Source organism: Jaculus jaculus, chromosome 6, assembly GCF_020740685.1.
Source record: "Jaculus jaculus isolate mJacJac1 chromosome 6, mJacJac1.mat.Y.cur, whole genome shotgun sequence".
In the NCBI taxonomy this organism is placed as follows: Eukaryota; Metazoa; Chordata; class Mammalia; order Rodentia; family Dipodidae; genus Jaculus; species Jaculus jaculus.
This window is the reverse complement of record NC_059107.1, coordinates 148,899,536-148,916,533: the sequence shown is the minus strand read 5'-3', so window position 1 is coordinate 148,916,533 and position 16,998 is coordinate 148,899,536. Positions and strand designations below refer to the sequence as shown.

Sequence of the window (16,998 nt, the reverse complement as noted above, 5' to 3'; positions counted from 1 at the left end):
CCTTTCCTCTCATATCCAGTAAGGTACCTTACTGAACAACAGGTTGAGATTTAATTGGAACGAAGTGTGGTCCACATATAAGAGGAGATATGCTTCAAAGATTAATATTTTAATATCCCTATTTATTTCCCTAACTGGAAGTCAAGGACACGAACAGTACTAACAGCCCCCTGTCCGAGGGCAGTGCAGCAGGACCTGGTAAGTCAGGCCTTCCCGCGCAGTAGTCTCGGGTGCCAGGATTCCTTATACCAGTCTCTCCCATGGCTGTGGATGGACACATATTATCTCCTCGAGCTGATTCTTTGTATTTTCCTACTAACTTGAGGACTCACTGGACAACTGACAGGCAATCAGTTCAGTCTTGTTGAAGAAATAAATATTTATTAAGCTTCAAGTAATTTTGGTGGGAGTGAGAAGAAAACATGCCAAACAGAAAATACACAGATTAAATCTGAAGTCTGATACCATTTAAAACTCATACTAGGACTGGAGAGATGGCTTAGCTGTTAAGATGCTTACCTGCAAAGTCTAGGGACTCATGTTCTACTCACCAGGTCCCACGTAAGCCAGACATACAGTGATGCAGGCACGCTATATCACACATGCTCACGAGGGGCATACACATCTAGAGTTTGACCCTAATGTGCCAATTCTCTCTCTCTCTCTCATACACACACACACACACACTTAAAAAAAAAAAGGCCAGGGCTGGAGAGATGGCTTAGCAGTTAAACGCTTGCCTGTGAAGCCTAAGGACCCCGGTTCGAGGCTCAGTTCCCCAGGTCCCACGTTAGCCAGATGCACAAGGGGGCACACGCGTCTGGAGTTCGTTTGCAGAGGCTGGAAGCCCTGGCGCGCCCATTCTCTCTCTCTCTCCCTCTATCTGTATTTCTCTCTGTGTCTGTCGCTCTCAAATAAATAAATAAAAAATTTTTTAAAAAAAGGCCAGTCTGTTGGGTTGCCTCAAAAATTAAAATAAAATAAAACATAATATTTAATAAAGAAAATCAGAAGTGACAATTCCCAAAATGCCAGCTGATGCTATCTATTATCTTCAATCTTGTCCTAGATGAGTAACAACTTATTTGTGAATACTGCTACATGGCAGACAAACTTCTAGGAAAACGCAGACTATACACAGGTTCCACCAAGAACAAGAGAGTTCTATGACTGCTCTCACCCATTCCCTAACACCTGGGGAGAGAGGAGGAAAGGGAAGCCTTTTCTTGAACTTTAGAAGCAACAACCACAGCTCTGCACTGGATATGGCTCTAAGCACCCTGCAGGCATTGATTCAATTAGATCCACAAAGCAATCTGTGAACTGGGCATCATTCCCACATATTTCAGGCAAGAAAATGAGGCAAAGAGGATTTCATTAACTTGCTTAACATCACATCACAGGGTTGGTATTGCGGCAGTGTGGCTCCAATGGAGAGGTCACTTCTTACCTGCCAATGGGTAAGGCATTGCGGATGATCCTCTGGCTGCCTCGGGTGTATTCAATGTCCACTGTAATGGGTGCAGAATATGTCATGTCCCTCAGCCGGCACTGGAATGGAATTAGAACGTCACTGCTCCTCTTCTCTGGGAAAGACGGGCTCCTGACCCCTTCAGAGCCCCACTAGGAGTACAGCCCCACCCTAAACTGACCCCACTAGAAGAACACCCTGCAGTGAACACAGCCCACGCTGGACTCTCATGTTTCTCCTCGGAGCTGTGGACGGACTTACTACCTCGGGGCACTGGGAATCTCATCAACCTTGTCTGGGAAAGGGAAGACACCATGTGCTCTTCTTTACAATGCCACAGCATCCCGGGCCTGCCAGTCAAAACATGGAACACTAAACCTAGTAGCTGTTCGTCTTCTCACTGACCTGCTGCGATCACCAGTTTGCTTCCGTATCTTTAAAGCAATCAGCTTGTTCCTTGCATATTAAGTCCGTGGAAGAGTAATCAATGTGGATGGGCATGTTGTTCAAAATGACTAATAACTATTATAATAAAAAATAACACAGAGGTAGAAGGATCCCCATAAGTTTGGGGCCACACTGAGACTACATAGTGAATTCCAGGTCAGCCAGGGCTAGAGCGAGACCCTACCTCAAAAATAAATAAATAAATAAATAAATAAAAACAAGTGTATGTGTGGCTGGGCAAGGTGACACAGCCTTTAGTCTCAGAACTCCACTTGGGAGGCAGAGGTAGGAGGATCACTGTGAGTTCAAGGCTACCCTGAGACTACACAGTGAATTCCTGGTCAGCCTGAGTTAGAGCAAGACCCTACCTTGAAAAACAAAACAAAAAAAAAAGTGTATGTATGTGTACAAAGACATATATATGCACATATACATATAATTCCATATTTATGTATATATCCACAAACAAAAATTGAAGCCATTACTCTTATCCAAGTATACTAAACTGTATTACCAAATTCCTTACGAGGAGGTATGGGTATGTTAGAGCACAAATCACTCAGCATTCTAACACTTTCTGAGTGGCATGAGGTATTTTAGAAATTGTTGGCATATGCTTTTGTTTGACATGGTGATGACAAGCTAAATGATGTCCTCGTTTCAGCCATGAGAAGATGCAGGAACTCACATCTAAACCTGCCAGTGCTATTCCCCCCACCCATTATATTAACAGTTATCAGGTGGCTTGCAGCTTCAAAAGAGAATTTTTCTGAACATCAACCACATAATTGATTGTACCCTCTGGGTTCTACTGAAAATTAGATTTAAACTGTTTCAAACCTTTAAAACAGGGTCTGAGATTTTAAACTTAGTATTTCTATTTCTGACTAATAAAAAGATGTCTATGTATATTATATTAATTAGGTCAAGCTTCTTCCTTTAGGCTAGACTAGGTGGTGTGTAAAAGTTAAAGTTATAGATTCTAAAGCCTAGGTTCAAATCCTAAACTCCAACACATTTTAAAACACCTTTCTGTATCTCCGTCTTCTCACATGTAAAATGTAATGAGAAGGATCATTTTAATCCCCAAAGCATAAAAATATATTTTTTCTTGGCATGGTGGCTCAAATCTTGAATTCCCAGCACTCAGTAGGCTAAGGTAGGAGGATCACTGGCCGTTGGAGGCCAACCTGGGCTGAGTACCAGGTTATACTGGGCTACAGTAAAACCTTACTTTAAAAAACAAAACAAGGGCTGGATAGATGGCTCAGCAGTTAAGGCACTTCCCTGCAAAGCCTAAGGACCTTAGATTGATTCCCCAGTACCCATGAAAAGACAGATGCACAAGGTGGCACATGTGTCTGGAGTTGGTTTGCAGTGGCTAGAGGCTCTGGCCCACCCGTTTTCTCTATCTGCCTCTTTCTCTCTCTTTCAAATAAATAAGTAAATACATAAAAATTTTAAAAACAGATATATATGTATACACATACATGAACGCATAAATATGTTTTAGAATGATACCTGGCCTATAGTACTGTTATCTCTTAATTTTATAATAAAATTAATGTGCTGTTCATAACAGGCAAGTATGCAGTGGGTTTTAATAAAACAATTTGATTAAACAGAAATGAAATTTCACATATATAAAACCAAATAAAACAAAGAAACAAAACTACAGCTCCAATCCACCAAGCCCACATTCCCCTTCTGCCTCTTCAAGTCTCCTATCAAGAAAGGGTTGTGTTGCCTACACACCACCCCAGCTCTCTAAGGGTTCACTCTTGTGAGGGTATCTTTGCCTCCCATCACATAACATCCACATATTCTCTTCACTATCTGAAAGAGCAATATGTGAGACCCAGTGGCTAGGGGCTGGGAGAGGTGACTGTTACCAATTCAGAAACAAGACATAAATTGGAGTCATGCACAGCCACACTAATTGCGATTAATGACAGAATATACAGTACAGAACTATTCCGTAATACAGTATAATACAGGCTGAGTATCTCTTAGGCAAAACCCACGGGCTCACAAGTTTCAGAGTTGCTGTTTTTGTTTTGCTTTTTTCTTTAAAAAAAAAAAAATTGGAGACGGGGTGTTGAAGCAGGATCATACTCTAGCCCAAGGCTGACCTGAAACTCACTATGTAGTCTCAGCGTGGTCTCGAACTCATGGCAATCCCCCTACCTCTGCCTCCCAAGTGCTGGGATTAAAGTTGTACACCACCATGCCCCAACCTTAAAGATATTTTTATTTATGTGCATGTGCACGTGTAGGCCAACATATTGTGACAACAATGAGTGCCAGATTTTTGCACCACTTTTTGTGTCTGACTTTACTTGAGTACTGGGGAGCTGAACCCAGGCCAACAGGCTTTGCAAGCAAGCACCTTTAACCACTGGGCAAACTCCCCAGCTCTGTTCTGTTTTATTTGATATTTGCAACAGATTTACTAGTTGATCTTGGATTCTAAGAATTTTCAATCTATATACTAAAACTTATTTTTATTATCACTGTCTCAGAGGACATCGTTTAAATCTGTTTTAAAATAACCTTTCAAGATGGCAGACTCTTGAAGTCAGAGCAAACAAGCCCAAGTAAGGTCAGGTTTAGAATTACCTCATGAGGAGACACTGGCCTAGTCACATTGAAGCTTTCTTCAACATCAGGAAGCCCAACATAAATATTAAGATATCTGAAAAGCAAATTATTCCATTATGAGTTACATTTCTTCAAAGAACATATTAACAAGTGATTTTTCTCTCAAATATAAGGATATTATTTTGTTGATTTTGCTAATCATAATTGATAATCTTGCTATGGATGGCAAATAAATTACAAATTAGATAACTTGAAGTGACAGCTCACATATCTTTACAAATGAGAAGAAATATTATCAAAGTATCTTCTAAAAATACTGCAAACCTCTCCTGTTACCACTTAAGAAAAAAAAGGTGGGGGGAGGGACCATAAGAAGGAAAAACATGCTCAGTTGGTGCCAAAGAAAGATAGGAAGATAAGTAAAGCCAATAAAGATTTTAGCCCATGTGGAATGGCTGAGAACAGGACAGAAAGAAATGGGAAGGGGCTGGGGAGATGGCTTAGCGGTTAAGGCACTTGCCTGAGAAGCCTAATGGCCCAGGTTCAATTCACCAATACCCACATAAGCCAGATGCACAAGGTGGCCCATGGGTATAGAGTTTGTATGCAGGGTCTAGAGGCTCTGTTGTGCCCTTTCTCCTTCTTTACCTGCCTCTTTCTCTCTCTCTCCCAAACAAATAAATAAATAAATAAAATATTTTTTAAAATTTATTTATTTATTTATTTATTTGAGAGCGACAGATACAGAGAGAAAGACAGATAGAGGGAGAGAGAATGGGCGTGCCAGGGCTTCCAGCCTCTGCAAACGAACTCCAGACGCGTGCGCCCCCTTGTGCATCTGGCTAACGTGGGACCTGGGGAACCGAGCCTCGAACCGGGGTCCTTAGGCTTCACAAGCAAGCGCTTAACCGCTAAGCCATCTCTCCAGCCCAAATAAAATATTTTTTAAAAAAGAACTGGAATCCAGGCGTTATGGCGCACACCTTTAATCCCAGCACTTGGGAGGCAGTGGTGGGAGTATTCCCATAAGTTAAAGGCCACCTAGAGACTACATAGTTAATTCCAAGTGAGCCTGGATCAGAGTGAGACCCTACCTTTTAAAAAAAAAAAAAAAGCAATTATTTCTGAAGATTCTGCTTGGCATAGGCACAAATCTTGTGATGACAGTCGAGTGTCACATAGTTTAAAAAAATGCATAATTGAAACTATTCAGGCTATAGGAGAAGCTGTACTATACCACCAAGGAATAACATAACTGTACTGAAAGCGGAGGGAAAAAAAGAACCAGTAACCTTGAAAAAAGCAGCTGAAGAGGATGCTGGTAGGCCAAAGGACACTTTCCCTAAGGTTAAGTTGAGATAGCTTTTGCTATACTAAGCATACAGAAAGACATAATGAGGTATTGGAAAGACTCCTCCCTAAAGCAGAAGGAATGAAGGAAAAACCATTAATCCCAATCGCAAATGTTGCAGGCAAGATTCATCAATGTACGGCAGAATCAGCAGTGAGGGGCTGAGGATGTGGCTGGGTGGTAGACTGCTGCCTAACACACACGGGCACTGAGTTCAATACTCAGCATTGCAAAAACTATAAAACAAGTAATTAAATAAAATTAGTAGTGAATTAAGATGGGAAATGACATTTGCATTGTTTAAAGGATCTCCCCATAGATACCTATCAATTACAAAAGGAAAAAGTAACTTTACAGGGAGAAATATGAAGACAGACGCATGTTCACAGAGTGAGGGAAGTTAAAATCATCAGAAAGAGAAGATGCTGATATCTGTACGCTCTTATACAAATCAATGAAAATGGCTGAAAACATTGCTGGTTTTCTTCCAAAAATGTATACCTAAATCTAATCACGATCAAATACCCAGACACCCAAACTAAAAAGCACTCTGCAAGAATTGCCTGGACTGTTCAGTGACCTCAAGGTCATGAAACATAAAGTAAGAAAAACTGAGGACAATCAGATTCAGGAGGCAAGAAGGTAAGATAGACTACCATGAGGACTTGGACTGATTCTAGCATAAGAAATAAGACTGGGGGCTGGAGAGATGGCTTAGCGGTTAAGCACTTACCTGTGAAGCCTAAGGACCCCAGTTCGAGGCTTGGTTCCCCAGGACCCACGTTAGCCAGATGCACGAGGGGGCACATACATCTGGAGTTTGTTTGCAGTGGCTGGAAGCCCTGACATGCCCATTCTCAATCTCTCTCTCTCTTTCTCTCTCTCTCTGTCACTCTCAAATAAATAAATTTTTAAAATTTTAAAATAACTCTTTAAAAAAAAAAAAAGAAAGAAGACTGGGAAAACATCAAGTCAGATCTGTAGAATCGCTGGTAGCACTGCACCAATGCTAGCATTCTGGTTTTGGTAACTGCTATGTTTATACAAGATCTACTAGTGTAAGCTGGGTAAAGAATCTATGAGAATGCAACACTATTTCTGAAAATTTTTCTATATTTAAAATTCATCTTAGCCGGGCGTGGTGGCGCATGCCTTTAATCCCAGCACTCGAGAGGCAGAGGTAGGAGATCACTGTGAGTTCAAGGCCACCCTGAGACTACAGAGTTAATTCCAGGTCAGCCTGGACCAGAGTGAGACCCTACCTCGAAAAACAAAACAAAACAAAAAAAATCATGTAATAAATAAATAAAATTAATCAAAATAAAGTTTTGAAGAAGGAGTCAAAAGAACATTAAATAACTCTACTGGTTATATAATTAGTTTGTCAATTAAAAATTAGAGTACTTTATGATTACCTTATTAAACAGGTAAAATGATTTTACAAGAGGTTTGACAGCAACTACCTTCGCTTTAAAAGTTCTAAATATACTAGAACAGGATTTTAAGAGGAGCTGGTTCCTTACTTCAAATACCACATAGGGTCAGCATCACTTGTCACCTTTTCGTTGGCTTTCATTATCTTCTTGATCTGCAGTGGAACGTGCAACATTAGGAAGAGAACTCAGCCTCAAAATCAATCGTCAACGTAAGCTACACTACTCCCGGGGCTTACCTCTACGTTAATGAAATAGTTAAATGAGTCTATGTGCTGCTTCACAAGGCCTTTCACCTAAATAGAAGGAAAGTACAAAGTAGGTCAGCAACAAAATAACAAGTTACATAGTTTACTCTTACCATTCAATTTATTTCGAAATCCAAGTGAGGGAAAGATTTACTAATTTATTTCATAAAATGGTTCACTAATGTGCCCTCACTCCATTTCTGCACCATCTTGCTCACACACCCTCAAGTGTTCCTCCTTGAGAAGCAACCTGACTTTTGGAAATTATAATGTAAGTGTTTGAATGTATCTACTGACTCTCCAAAGGCTAAGTAATTTAAGGGGGAGGGGGAAGGCAACTGAACATTATCTTGCTGACCCTTTTAAAAAGTACACTTTCATTTTTGGATGAGCCTTCTACACTAGACTGCAGCCATCTAGGCCAAACCAAAATAGTCATTTATGCCAGTGCCATCTTTAAAACTGTCCCAAACTAGTGCATGCCTTTAAGCCCAGCACTCAGGAGGCACAGGCAGGAGGATCAGGATGAGTTCGAGGCCACCCTGAGACGACATAATGAATTCCATGACAGCCTGGGCTGGAGTGAGACCTTACCTCCAAAAACCAAAATAAATAAATGAAAGAAAGAAAGAAAAAACAGCTGGGTGTAGTGTCACATGCTTTTAATCCCAGCCCTTGAGAGGCAGAGATAGGAGGCTGTGAGTTTGAGTTTAGCCTGGGACTACATAGTGAATTCCTGGTCAGCCTGAGCTAGAGCAAGACCCTACCTCAACAAAATGCCAAGGGAAAAAAAAAAAAGACAAGAAAAAACAGTGTAAGCCAGCATGGGTGCTCACGTCTTTAATCCCAGCACTTGGGAGGCAGAGGTAGGAGGATCTCTAGAAGTTTAAGGCATAGTGAATTCCAGGTCAGCCTGGGCTAGAGTAAGACCCTACCTTGAAAACAAAAAACAACAACAAAAAGGGCGGGGGGGGGGGCTAGGGAAACAGCACAGTGGGTAAGAATTCTCACCACACAGCACGGAAGCCTGAGTGGGTCTGATCTGCCCTGAGTTGATACCCCAGCACCCATGTGAACAGCTGGGCGTGGCCATGCACACCTGGAACCCTAGTCCTGTGGGGAGAGAAGACTGGACAATCTCTGGGCTCCCTGCTCAAGTAGGCTGTCTGAAAATGGAAGCTCTGGCTTCAATGAGAGATTCCATCTCAAGCAAACATGTGACTGAGTGACGGAGGACACTCAATGTTCTCCTCTGGCCTCTGTACACATGCACATCAAAAAAATAAAATAAAAACCACTTCATCTTAACCTTATGTTTCTTTTTAAGAATAAGTACAGACTTATGTTTTCATTTCTCTTGGGCAGAGAGTCACGCTGCTAGAACATATGGCAACTCTAGATTTAACCATCTGAGGAACTACCAGGCTGTTTTCCATGGGCTGCAGCTGTACCATTTTCTATTCTCACCAGTAAGTCCTACAGTCTTTGCACACTACTTGTCAACGCCTGTTATTATCATGTGTTTCAACTACAGCCATCCTCGTGAGTATCGAGCAGCCTCTCACTACAGGACCCACAGCATCCCACGATGTAACAGACGCAGCAGCTCCTCAGTGCCCACCCACCCACTCCAGCCAACACACTGGTCACTGTTGCTGCAGACACCATGGGGGTGGGGGGCTCCTCTTAAGCAACTTGATTAAGGACCCACCTTTCAACTTAGTTCAGTATCATGCCATATGGCACTTTGGTTTTCATGGTCCATGTGCCCTGCCATGTCTAGAATTAGACCACCATCCATCCCCCAACCAGTACCTCATAGGCAGGGATTTAATCTTAAAATTCCTTGTGAAAACTGAGCAAAATACATAATTGTATGAACTAAAAAAAAAAAAAAAAAAAAAAAAAAGCTAGTTGGTGACCAATCTTTAAAAGGACTTGATTTTTATCATGTGAAAAATAACTATTATTAAATGTGAAACAATTACCTTTAAAAATGCTGGAAGCAGCCTCCATTTTTCCTGTGAACCAAACAAGAATATCAGAATTCTATGCCAGCAACAATGATAATTATTTTAATTGAATTCATAGCAACTACATTTGAAGAAATCCCATGCACACAGCTACACGTAGACACATATGTATCACAGCTTTTCCTAACTATAACATGACCTCTTCTTGATGACAAGATTCTAAGTCTGTTCACTCTATTCTCACAGCAGGCTGAACAGTAAACAGCGGGGCTGGAGAGGCAGCTCCCGGGTGGAAGGCACTTGCTTGAAAACAGAACCGTCTCGGCGTCTGGTGGCAGAGCTGTGTCGGGGACTGAACAACGCGAGCTCCCCGGCCGCTCTCTGCGTGGCGTCCGGTCAGAGCTCCCACAAGACTGCAGGTCAGCGCAGGGGCATCTGCACCTCTCCTGAAGGGCGTCTAATTGCCACACTTGCAATGCCGCCTAGACCACTACTTACCATGACAGTCTATTTCCACATATGTCTGCGGTAGTTTGAATGTGAATGCACGTCTCTCATAGCCTCAGGTACTTTTTATTAAACTCCCTCCTTAACCTCCAGCAGCCACTGAAGGGGGTGTGTCACTAGGAGCTGATCAGATTTCTGCCAAAAGGTGCAGAGAGCAGTGTGAGCTCCAGCCATACTGGCTTGTGGTGACTTCTGCTGGTGCTGGTTTGCTTCTCTGCTTGGATGGATAGAAACAGCTTCTTCCACAATCCATGGAACTTCCCTGGATCACAACCCAGAAATAAATCCCTTCCTCCTATAACTGTTTGGAAGTTTGTCCCAGCAACGTGGAATGGACTGCAACATCATCTGATTTGCTTACAGGAATTCTGACAAATGGTTTCAACTGGGTCTAAAGTCAGAATGCACAGTTTCTAAGGAAGGGCCTGTGATCACTTGGGGCCTTGCAGCAACTGTTAACAGCTGGTAAAGTACTACTGGTTCTGAGCAGAACATGGCAGCCTGGCTCATCTAACTGGGTCTCTCTGGATGCTGGGGTGGAGTAAGCAGGGAGGTCACTCAGTTTATTACAATAGCCCAAGCTGCTGACCGACCAAGTAGTGAGGATTTGTCAACTAGCAGACATGATTTGGAGTTAAAAGTCAGTAAGATTTGACAACAGGTTGGAAGAAACATCTGAGAGAAAACTGACACCAAAAGGACCGCTCCCCTGGGGCCCCTCCCAGCTTGGGAGCTTTTCTGCTTTACTTCCAATATCTGCTTTATTTTCCCAAAATATATCTTTCTTAAACAAAACCAAACTATACCATGGTTTCTGGACTGAACAGCTGCAGAGACGGAGCTAACAATGACAGAGATGAGATGAGAAACTGTATTGAGTGGCAGGTTTAGGTGTAAAGGGGCTGTCCAGTTTGGTTTGGGGCAGTTAGTCTGATATACCAGTCAGTCAGTCAGGTGGAAATGGAATGTGGTCTGGAACGTGGGAGCAGTTGGCAAGTGGATGGTAATTAAGGCTATATAATGAATGAGATCACTTTAGGATGTAGATGGAGAAGAGTTACATAAAATGAGGCAAAGAACACTCCAACATTTAGAACCATGGAAAGTCAGGAGGCCCAGTAAGCCAACAAACCAATCTATGACAGAAATCAATAGGTGGCTGGAGAAGAAAAGATTGAAAAGGGTTATAGAACTTGCTTGGGTGATGGAACCCTAGAGCGTGTATTACAAAAAAGTAATGTGGTTATACTAACTATCAAAACCAATGCAATCACTTAGTATTTGTACAGTTTATTAATATAAATTATATCTGATTTCTTACTATTTTATTTATTATGTATTTCTTTGCAGAGAGAGGGAGAGGCAATGAGGATGGGCACCCCAGGACCTCTTGACACTGCAAGCAAACTCCAGATGCATGCACCACTTTGTGCATCTGGCTTTACACAGGTACTGGAGAATCCGGTCCCAAACCAACAGGAGTTGTAAACAAGTGCTTTTAACCACTGAGCCATCTCTCCAACCTCATATCTGATTTTTTTGAAATTTTTTATTTATTTGAGAGAGAAAGAAAGAGGGAGAAGGAGATCAGAAAGTGACAGAGAGAGAGAGAGAGAGAGAAAGAGAGAGAGAGAGAGAGTGTGTGTGTGTGTGTGTGTGTGTATATTGGCATGCCATGACCTCCTGCTGCAAATGAGTACCAGACACAAGTGCCACATGGTAAGTACAGCTTTACATGTGTACTGGGGAACTGAACCAGAGCAAGCAAGCACCTTTAACCATTTCTCCAGCCCCCATATCTGATTTTCTTTGTTTGTTTTGTTTTTTCAAGGTAGGGTCTCACTCTAGCTCAAACTGACCTGTAATTCACTATGTAATCTCAGGGTAGCCTCAAACTCATGGTGATCCTCCTACCTCTGCCTCCTGAGTGCTAGGATTAAAGGTGTGAGCCACCACACCCAGCTGATGGGTACAAGCTGAATTATCTCTCTCCCAAGCTCTGTTAACCTCCAACACCTCTGAATGGGATCTTACCTAGATATATACAAAAATGGAGAATGAAGCCGGGCGTAGTGGCTCACGTGTTTAATCCCAGCACTTGGGAGGCAGAGGTAGGAGGATTGCTGTGAGTTCAAGGCCACCCTGAGATTACACGGTGAATTCCACTGAGCTAGAGTGAAACCCTATCTTAAAAAAAAAAAAATGGAGAATGGCCCAGTGTGGTGGTGCATGCCTTTAATCCTAGCACTCAAGAGGCAGAGGTGGACTGGAGAAATGGCTTAGCAGTTAAGCACTTGCCTGTGAATCCTAAGGACCCCGGTTCGAGGCTCGATTCCCCAGTACCCACGTTAGCCAGATGCACAAGGGGGCGCACGCGTCTGGAGTTCGTTTGCAGTGGCTGGAGGCCCTGGCACACCCATCCTCTCTCTCTCTATCTGCCTCTTTCTCTGTCTGTCACTCTCAAATAAATAAATAAAAAGTAACAAAAAAAAATTTTTTAGGGCTGGAGAGATGGCTTAGCGGTTAAGCGCTTGCCTGTGAAGCCTAAGGACCCCGGTTCGAGGCTCGGTTCCCCAGGTCCCACGTTAGCCAGATGCACAAGGGGGCGCACGCATTTGGAGTTCGTTTGCAGAGGCTGGAAGCCCTGGTGCGCCCATTCTCTCTCTCTCACTCTATCTGTCTTTCTCTCTGTATCTGTCGCTCTCAAAATAAAAATAAATAAAAAAAAAATTAAAAAAAAAATTTTTTAAAAGAGGCAGAGGTAGGAGGATCATCATGAGTTCGAGGCCACCCTGAGACTACATAGTGAATTCCAGATCAGCCTGGGCCAGAGTGAGACCCTACCTTGAAAAAAAAAAAAAAAAAAAGGTGAGGGAGGGAGGGCTGGACTGATGGCTTAGCAGTTAAGGCATTTGCCTAACGCCTAAGAACCCAGGTTTGATTCTCCAGTACCCACATAAGCCAGATTCACAAAGGGTACAAGTGTCTGGAGTTCATTTGCAGTGGCTAGAGGCCCTGGCATGCCCATTCTCTCTCTCTCCTTAATAACTGGACACAGAGACACGTGGAGACAGTGTCATGTGAAGATGAAGACAAATGCCACTAAGCTTCCTTGCCAGCAAACCACTAGAAGCTAGGGATAAGGCACAGACTGGATTCTACTTCCTAACCCCACAAGGAGTGAGCCTGCTATGACACCCGTCTTGTCCTTCTCCCCTATTATAGGCTAAAGGAAGTCGGGGAGCATTTCTGTTTAATTATTTATTTAGACTTAGTTAAACCCTGTGAGTGATACCCCACCAGGGAAATACTCAATCACAGCAATCAACATTTGTTCACCCAGTCAATTGTAACTGGCTCCAAAGTTTACACTGTTTCACCTGCTATGCTGTGATAAGAAGGAAAAATCTACTGGGTATGATTAATTCAAGTAAAATTGACCTTCTGTCTAGACTTCTAGAAAAATATTTGTTAGAAAATTGAATAGTTTAATATCTCTAAAAAGAAATGCTTTTGGGGTTGGAGAGATGGCTTAGCGGTTAAGCGCTTGCCTGTGAAGCCTAAGAACCCCGGTTCGAGGTTCGGTTCCCCAGGTCCCACGTTAGCCAGATGCACAAGGGGGCGCACGTGTCTGGAGTTCGTTTGCAGAGGCTGGAAGCCCTGGCGCGCCCATTCTCTCTCTCTCCCTCTGTCTTTCTCTCTGTGTCTGTCGCTCTCAAATAAATAAATTAAAAAAAAAAATTTTTTTAAAGAAATGCTTTTGGGGGGAGGTGGGTTTTGAGATAGGGTCTTACTCTAGCCCAGGCTGACCTGGAATTAGTCTCAGGCTGACCTCAAACTCAAAGCAATCGTTGTACCTCAGCCTCCCAAGTGACAGGATTAATGGCATGTGACAAAACACCCAGCAAGAAATGCTATTTTTTTAAACTAAATTCATTATTTAGAAATTGCTCCAAGTCAGGCCTTTAATCCCAGCACTAAGTGTAGCTGATGATCAACAGTGTATTATTGCAGACACTCCTAAATTGACACTGGTGGAATTATTATTCAACTCCATTAAACTGCCAAATATGGTTTTCACCATCCAGTACAGTCACTCTTCCGGTTACCCTCCTGTTTCAAGCCTTCAAAAGCATCTCACTGCTCTCAGGGAGCAAGCCCGAGTCCTTCAGATGTTTAACAAAACACTTCATACTCAGGACGCTTACCTATCCTTCATCTTTTTTTTTTAACGAATTATTTATTTATTTTATTATTTATTAGAGGAGGGAGATAGAGAAAGAGAATGAAAGAACGGGCATGCCAGGGCCTCTAGCTACTGCAAATGAATTCTAGATGCATGCACCACCATCTGCATCTTGCTTATGTGGGACCTAGAGAAACGAACCTAGGTCCTTAGGCTTCACAGGCAAGGGCCTTACCCGCTAAGCCATCTCTTCAGCCCTCCTTAATCTTTTATTTTCCTCTTTGCTCTCTTACTCCTTCACCTTCCAAGTTGTACTCTGTAGTTCCTGACTGACCTGGAAATCATGGTGACTCTCCCATCTCTCTCTCTCTCACTGCCTCTCTTAAAAGTCGGGGTGCAGTCTGTTGGGCTTGCCTCAAAAAAAAAAAAAACCTCACATAAGCCAAGCATGGTAGCACACGTCTTTAATCCCTGCACTTTGGAGGTAGAGGTAGGACGACCACCATGAGTTCAAGGCCGACCTGAGGCTACATAGTGAATTCCAGGTCAGCCTGGGCTAGCGCAAGAACCGCCCCAAAACAAAAGGAAGGAAGGAAGAAAAGGTTAAGGTGAGAACCTAGGGAGATGGCTCAGGGGTTAAAGGCACTTGCTTGCTTGCAAAGCCTGTCGGCCTGGGTTCGATTCCCAAGGACCCACGAAAAGCCAGATGTACAAAGTGGCGCGTGCGTCCGGAGCTCTTTTGGAACGGCAGGAAGCCCTGGCGCGCCCATATTCGTTCTCTCTCTTTCCTCGCAAATAAGGAACTTTAAAACACGTAAGCAAACAATCGGGGGGACTATTCGGCGCACTGAAAATTCGCCTGCAGCAACCTGCTCTGGGTTCGGACACCGACTGCCAGGCCAGGACTGGAAAGTGTCCTTCCAGGAAAAGAGCGAGGAAGACGCAGGCCCCCAGGGCGGGCGCGTGGGCCGATCCTCGCCCATCTGCACCGCGAGAGTTCCAGCCGAGAGCCCGGGAGCTGCTCGCAGCGGCTCCCGGTCCGCAGCGCGCGCCGCCACCGCGGGCCGCACCGGACGGGGCGCGCGCACGTGCAGCTCCGAGCATGCGCGGGCGCGGACTCCCCGGGCAACGCCTCCCCGGCGGCCTCCGGCCTCTTCCGCTCCGCGCGCTCGCGGCGCTCACCTCGACCGTGGGGATCGGCGCCGCCAGCTGCTCCGGGGTCAGGTTCCCGAACTCCTCCGCTAGCACGTCCATGCTGCTCACGACAAGCAGAGGAACTGACAAAACGCCTCACGTCCGCCCTCGTAGCCGCCAGCAGTCAGCGAAGCCTGGAGGACGGTGTGCGGAGGACTAAAGTGTCCCCCGCTGCGCTCGCTTCACTGGGACGCGAGGCGGAAAGGTTCCGCCCGCTCCAGGATGTACCTGCGGTGGGACCCGGATGTGGCCTATCCCCGAGCTGGGAGACTGCGCCCCCTGGTGTAATGCCAAGGTCCTTCCACCCTAATCCGGGATCCCAGCCGACGGATTTAATACCAATTCTCCAGTAATTGAGAACATCAAAACAGCAGTCATACCCGGGCGTGGTGCGCACGCCTTTAATCCCAGCGCTCGGGGGGTAGAGGTAGGACGATCGCCGTGAGTTCGAGGACACACTGAGAATACAGAGTGAATTCCAGGTCAGCCTGGGCTAGAGTGAGACTCTACCTTGAAAAACAAAAACCAGCAGTTATATATAAAATATAACATATATGTATGTATGTATGTATGTATATATATATGTGTGTGTGTGTGTATATAAATTATATTTTGGAGGTAAGGTTTCATTCAAGCCTAGTCTGACCTGGAATTCACTATGTAGTTTCGAGGGTGGCCTCGAACTCACGTTGAGGACCTCTGCCTCCCAAATGCTGGGATAAAAGGCATGCGCCCTGGTCCCACCCCAGTTTGTTTATCTCTTTCTTTTCTTCCTTCCTTCCTTCCTTCCTCCCTCCCTCCCTCCCTCCCTCCCTCCCTCCCTCCCTCCCTCCCTCCCTCCCTCCCTCCCTCCCTCCCTTCTTTCTTTCTTTCTTTCTTTCTTTCTTTCTTTCTTTTTCTTTTTTTTGAGTCAGGATCTTACTGCAGCCCAGGCTGACCTGGAACTCAACAGCAATCCTCCGACCCCAGCCTCCCTAGTGCTGGGAGTAAAGGCGTGCAACACCATGCCTGCTTTTAGTAGTTCCAATTTTATTACTTGATAATAAATGGATAATGAACACCACTTGAGCTACCAAAGCAAATAATTCATTAAACTCAGTCCAAACCCAAAGTTCTCTAGTATAGATAAGCAAGACGCGTTCCCATATGCCTAGTAATAAAAGATTAAATAATTGATGGTACCTGCATGTGATGGGCTAGTATACAACCATCAGAATGACTATAAGGTAGAGAGGAATTAACTGTAGTGATAATAAGGCATTGTAGGACAGTTCTTAGTTCTCAAAGTCCTAGATGCAATATCTAAAAAATGACTAACACATGGAGAAATTTAGTACTAAGCCACTTAGTTCAGCAGAGGAAATCTAATGATATTGGTTGGGGATAGCTTATTAGATGTTTTGGAGAAAAGTGCATCTAAGTAAATCCTATATGGATTAAATGTTTCCATGTTAACAAAACCTTAGAAGAAATACAGGATGATCTGCTCCAGTCCCCTCCTGTTTTTCAGGAACTTTCCTCCTCTTATAGGAGCTCTGCCTTCTTTCCTTCTCTTAAGCTCTGAATAAATATTTACTCTGCTTGTCT

General features: G+C 43.9%; 1 protein-coding gene across 1 annotated transcript in view; it reads right to left on the bottom strand.

Moving 5' to 3' along the window:
* The window catches only part of Polr3b (RNA polymerase III subunit B), a 108,286-nt gene extending 92,665 nt beyond the window's left edge, over window positions 1–15,621 (bottom strand). The window contains exons 1-6 of the mRNA XM_004650238.2: window positions 15,400–15,621; window positions 9,540–9,572; window positions 7,543–7,599; window positions 7,394–7,458; window positions 4,538–4,613; window positions 1,451–1,551 (exon numbers count right to left, since the gene is read on the bottom strand). Coding sequence (XP_004650295.1) covers window positions 1,451–1,551; window positions 4,538–4,613; window positions 7,394–7,458; window positions 7,543–7,599; window positions 9,540–9,572; window positions 15,400–15,471 — 404 coding nt within the window. The 5' untranslated portion in view covers window positions 15,472–15,621. The remainder of the gene's footprint in view (window positions 1–1,450; window positions 1,552–4,537; window positions 4,614–7,393; window positions 7,459–7,542; window positions 7,600–9,539; window positions 9,573–15,399) is intronic.
* Window positions 15,622–16,998: the final 1,377 nt, after the last annotated feature.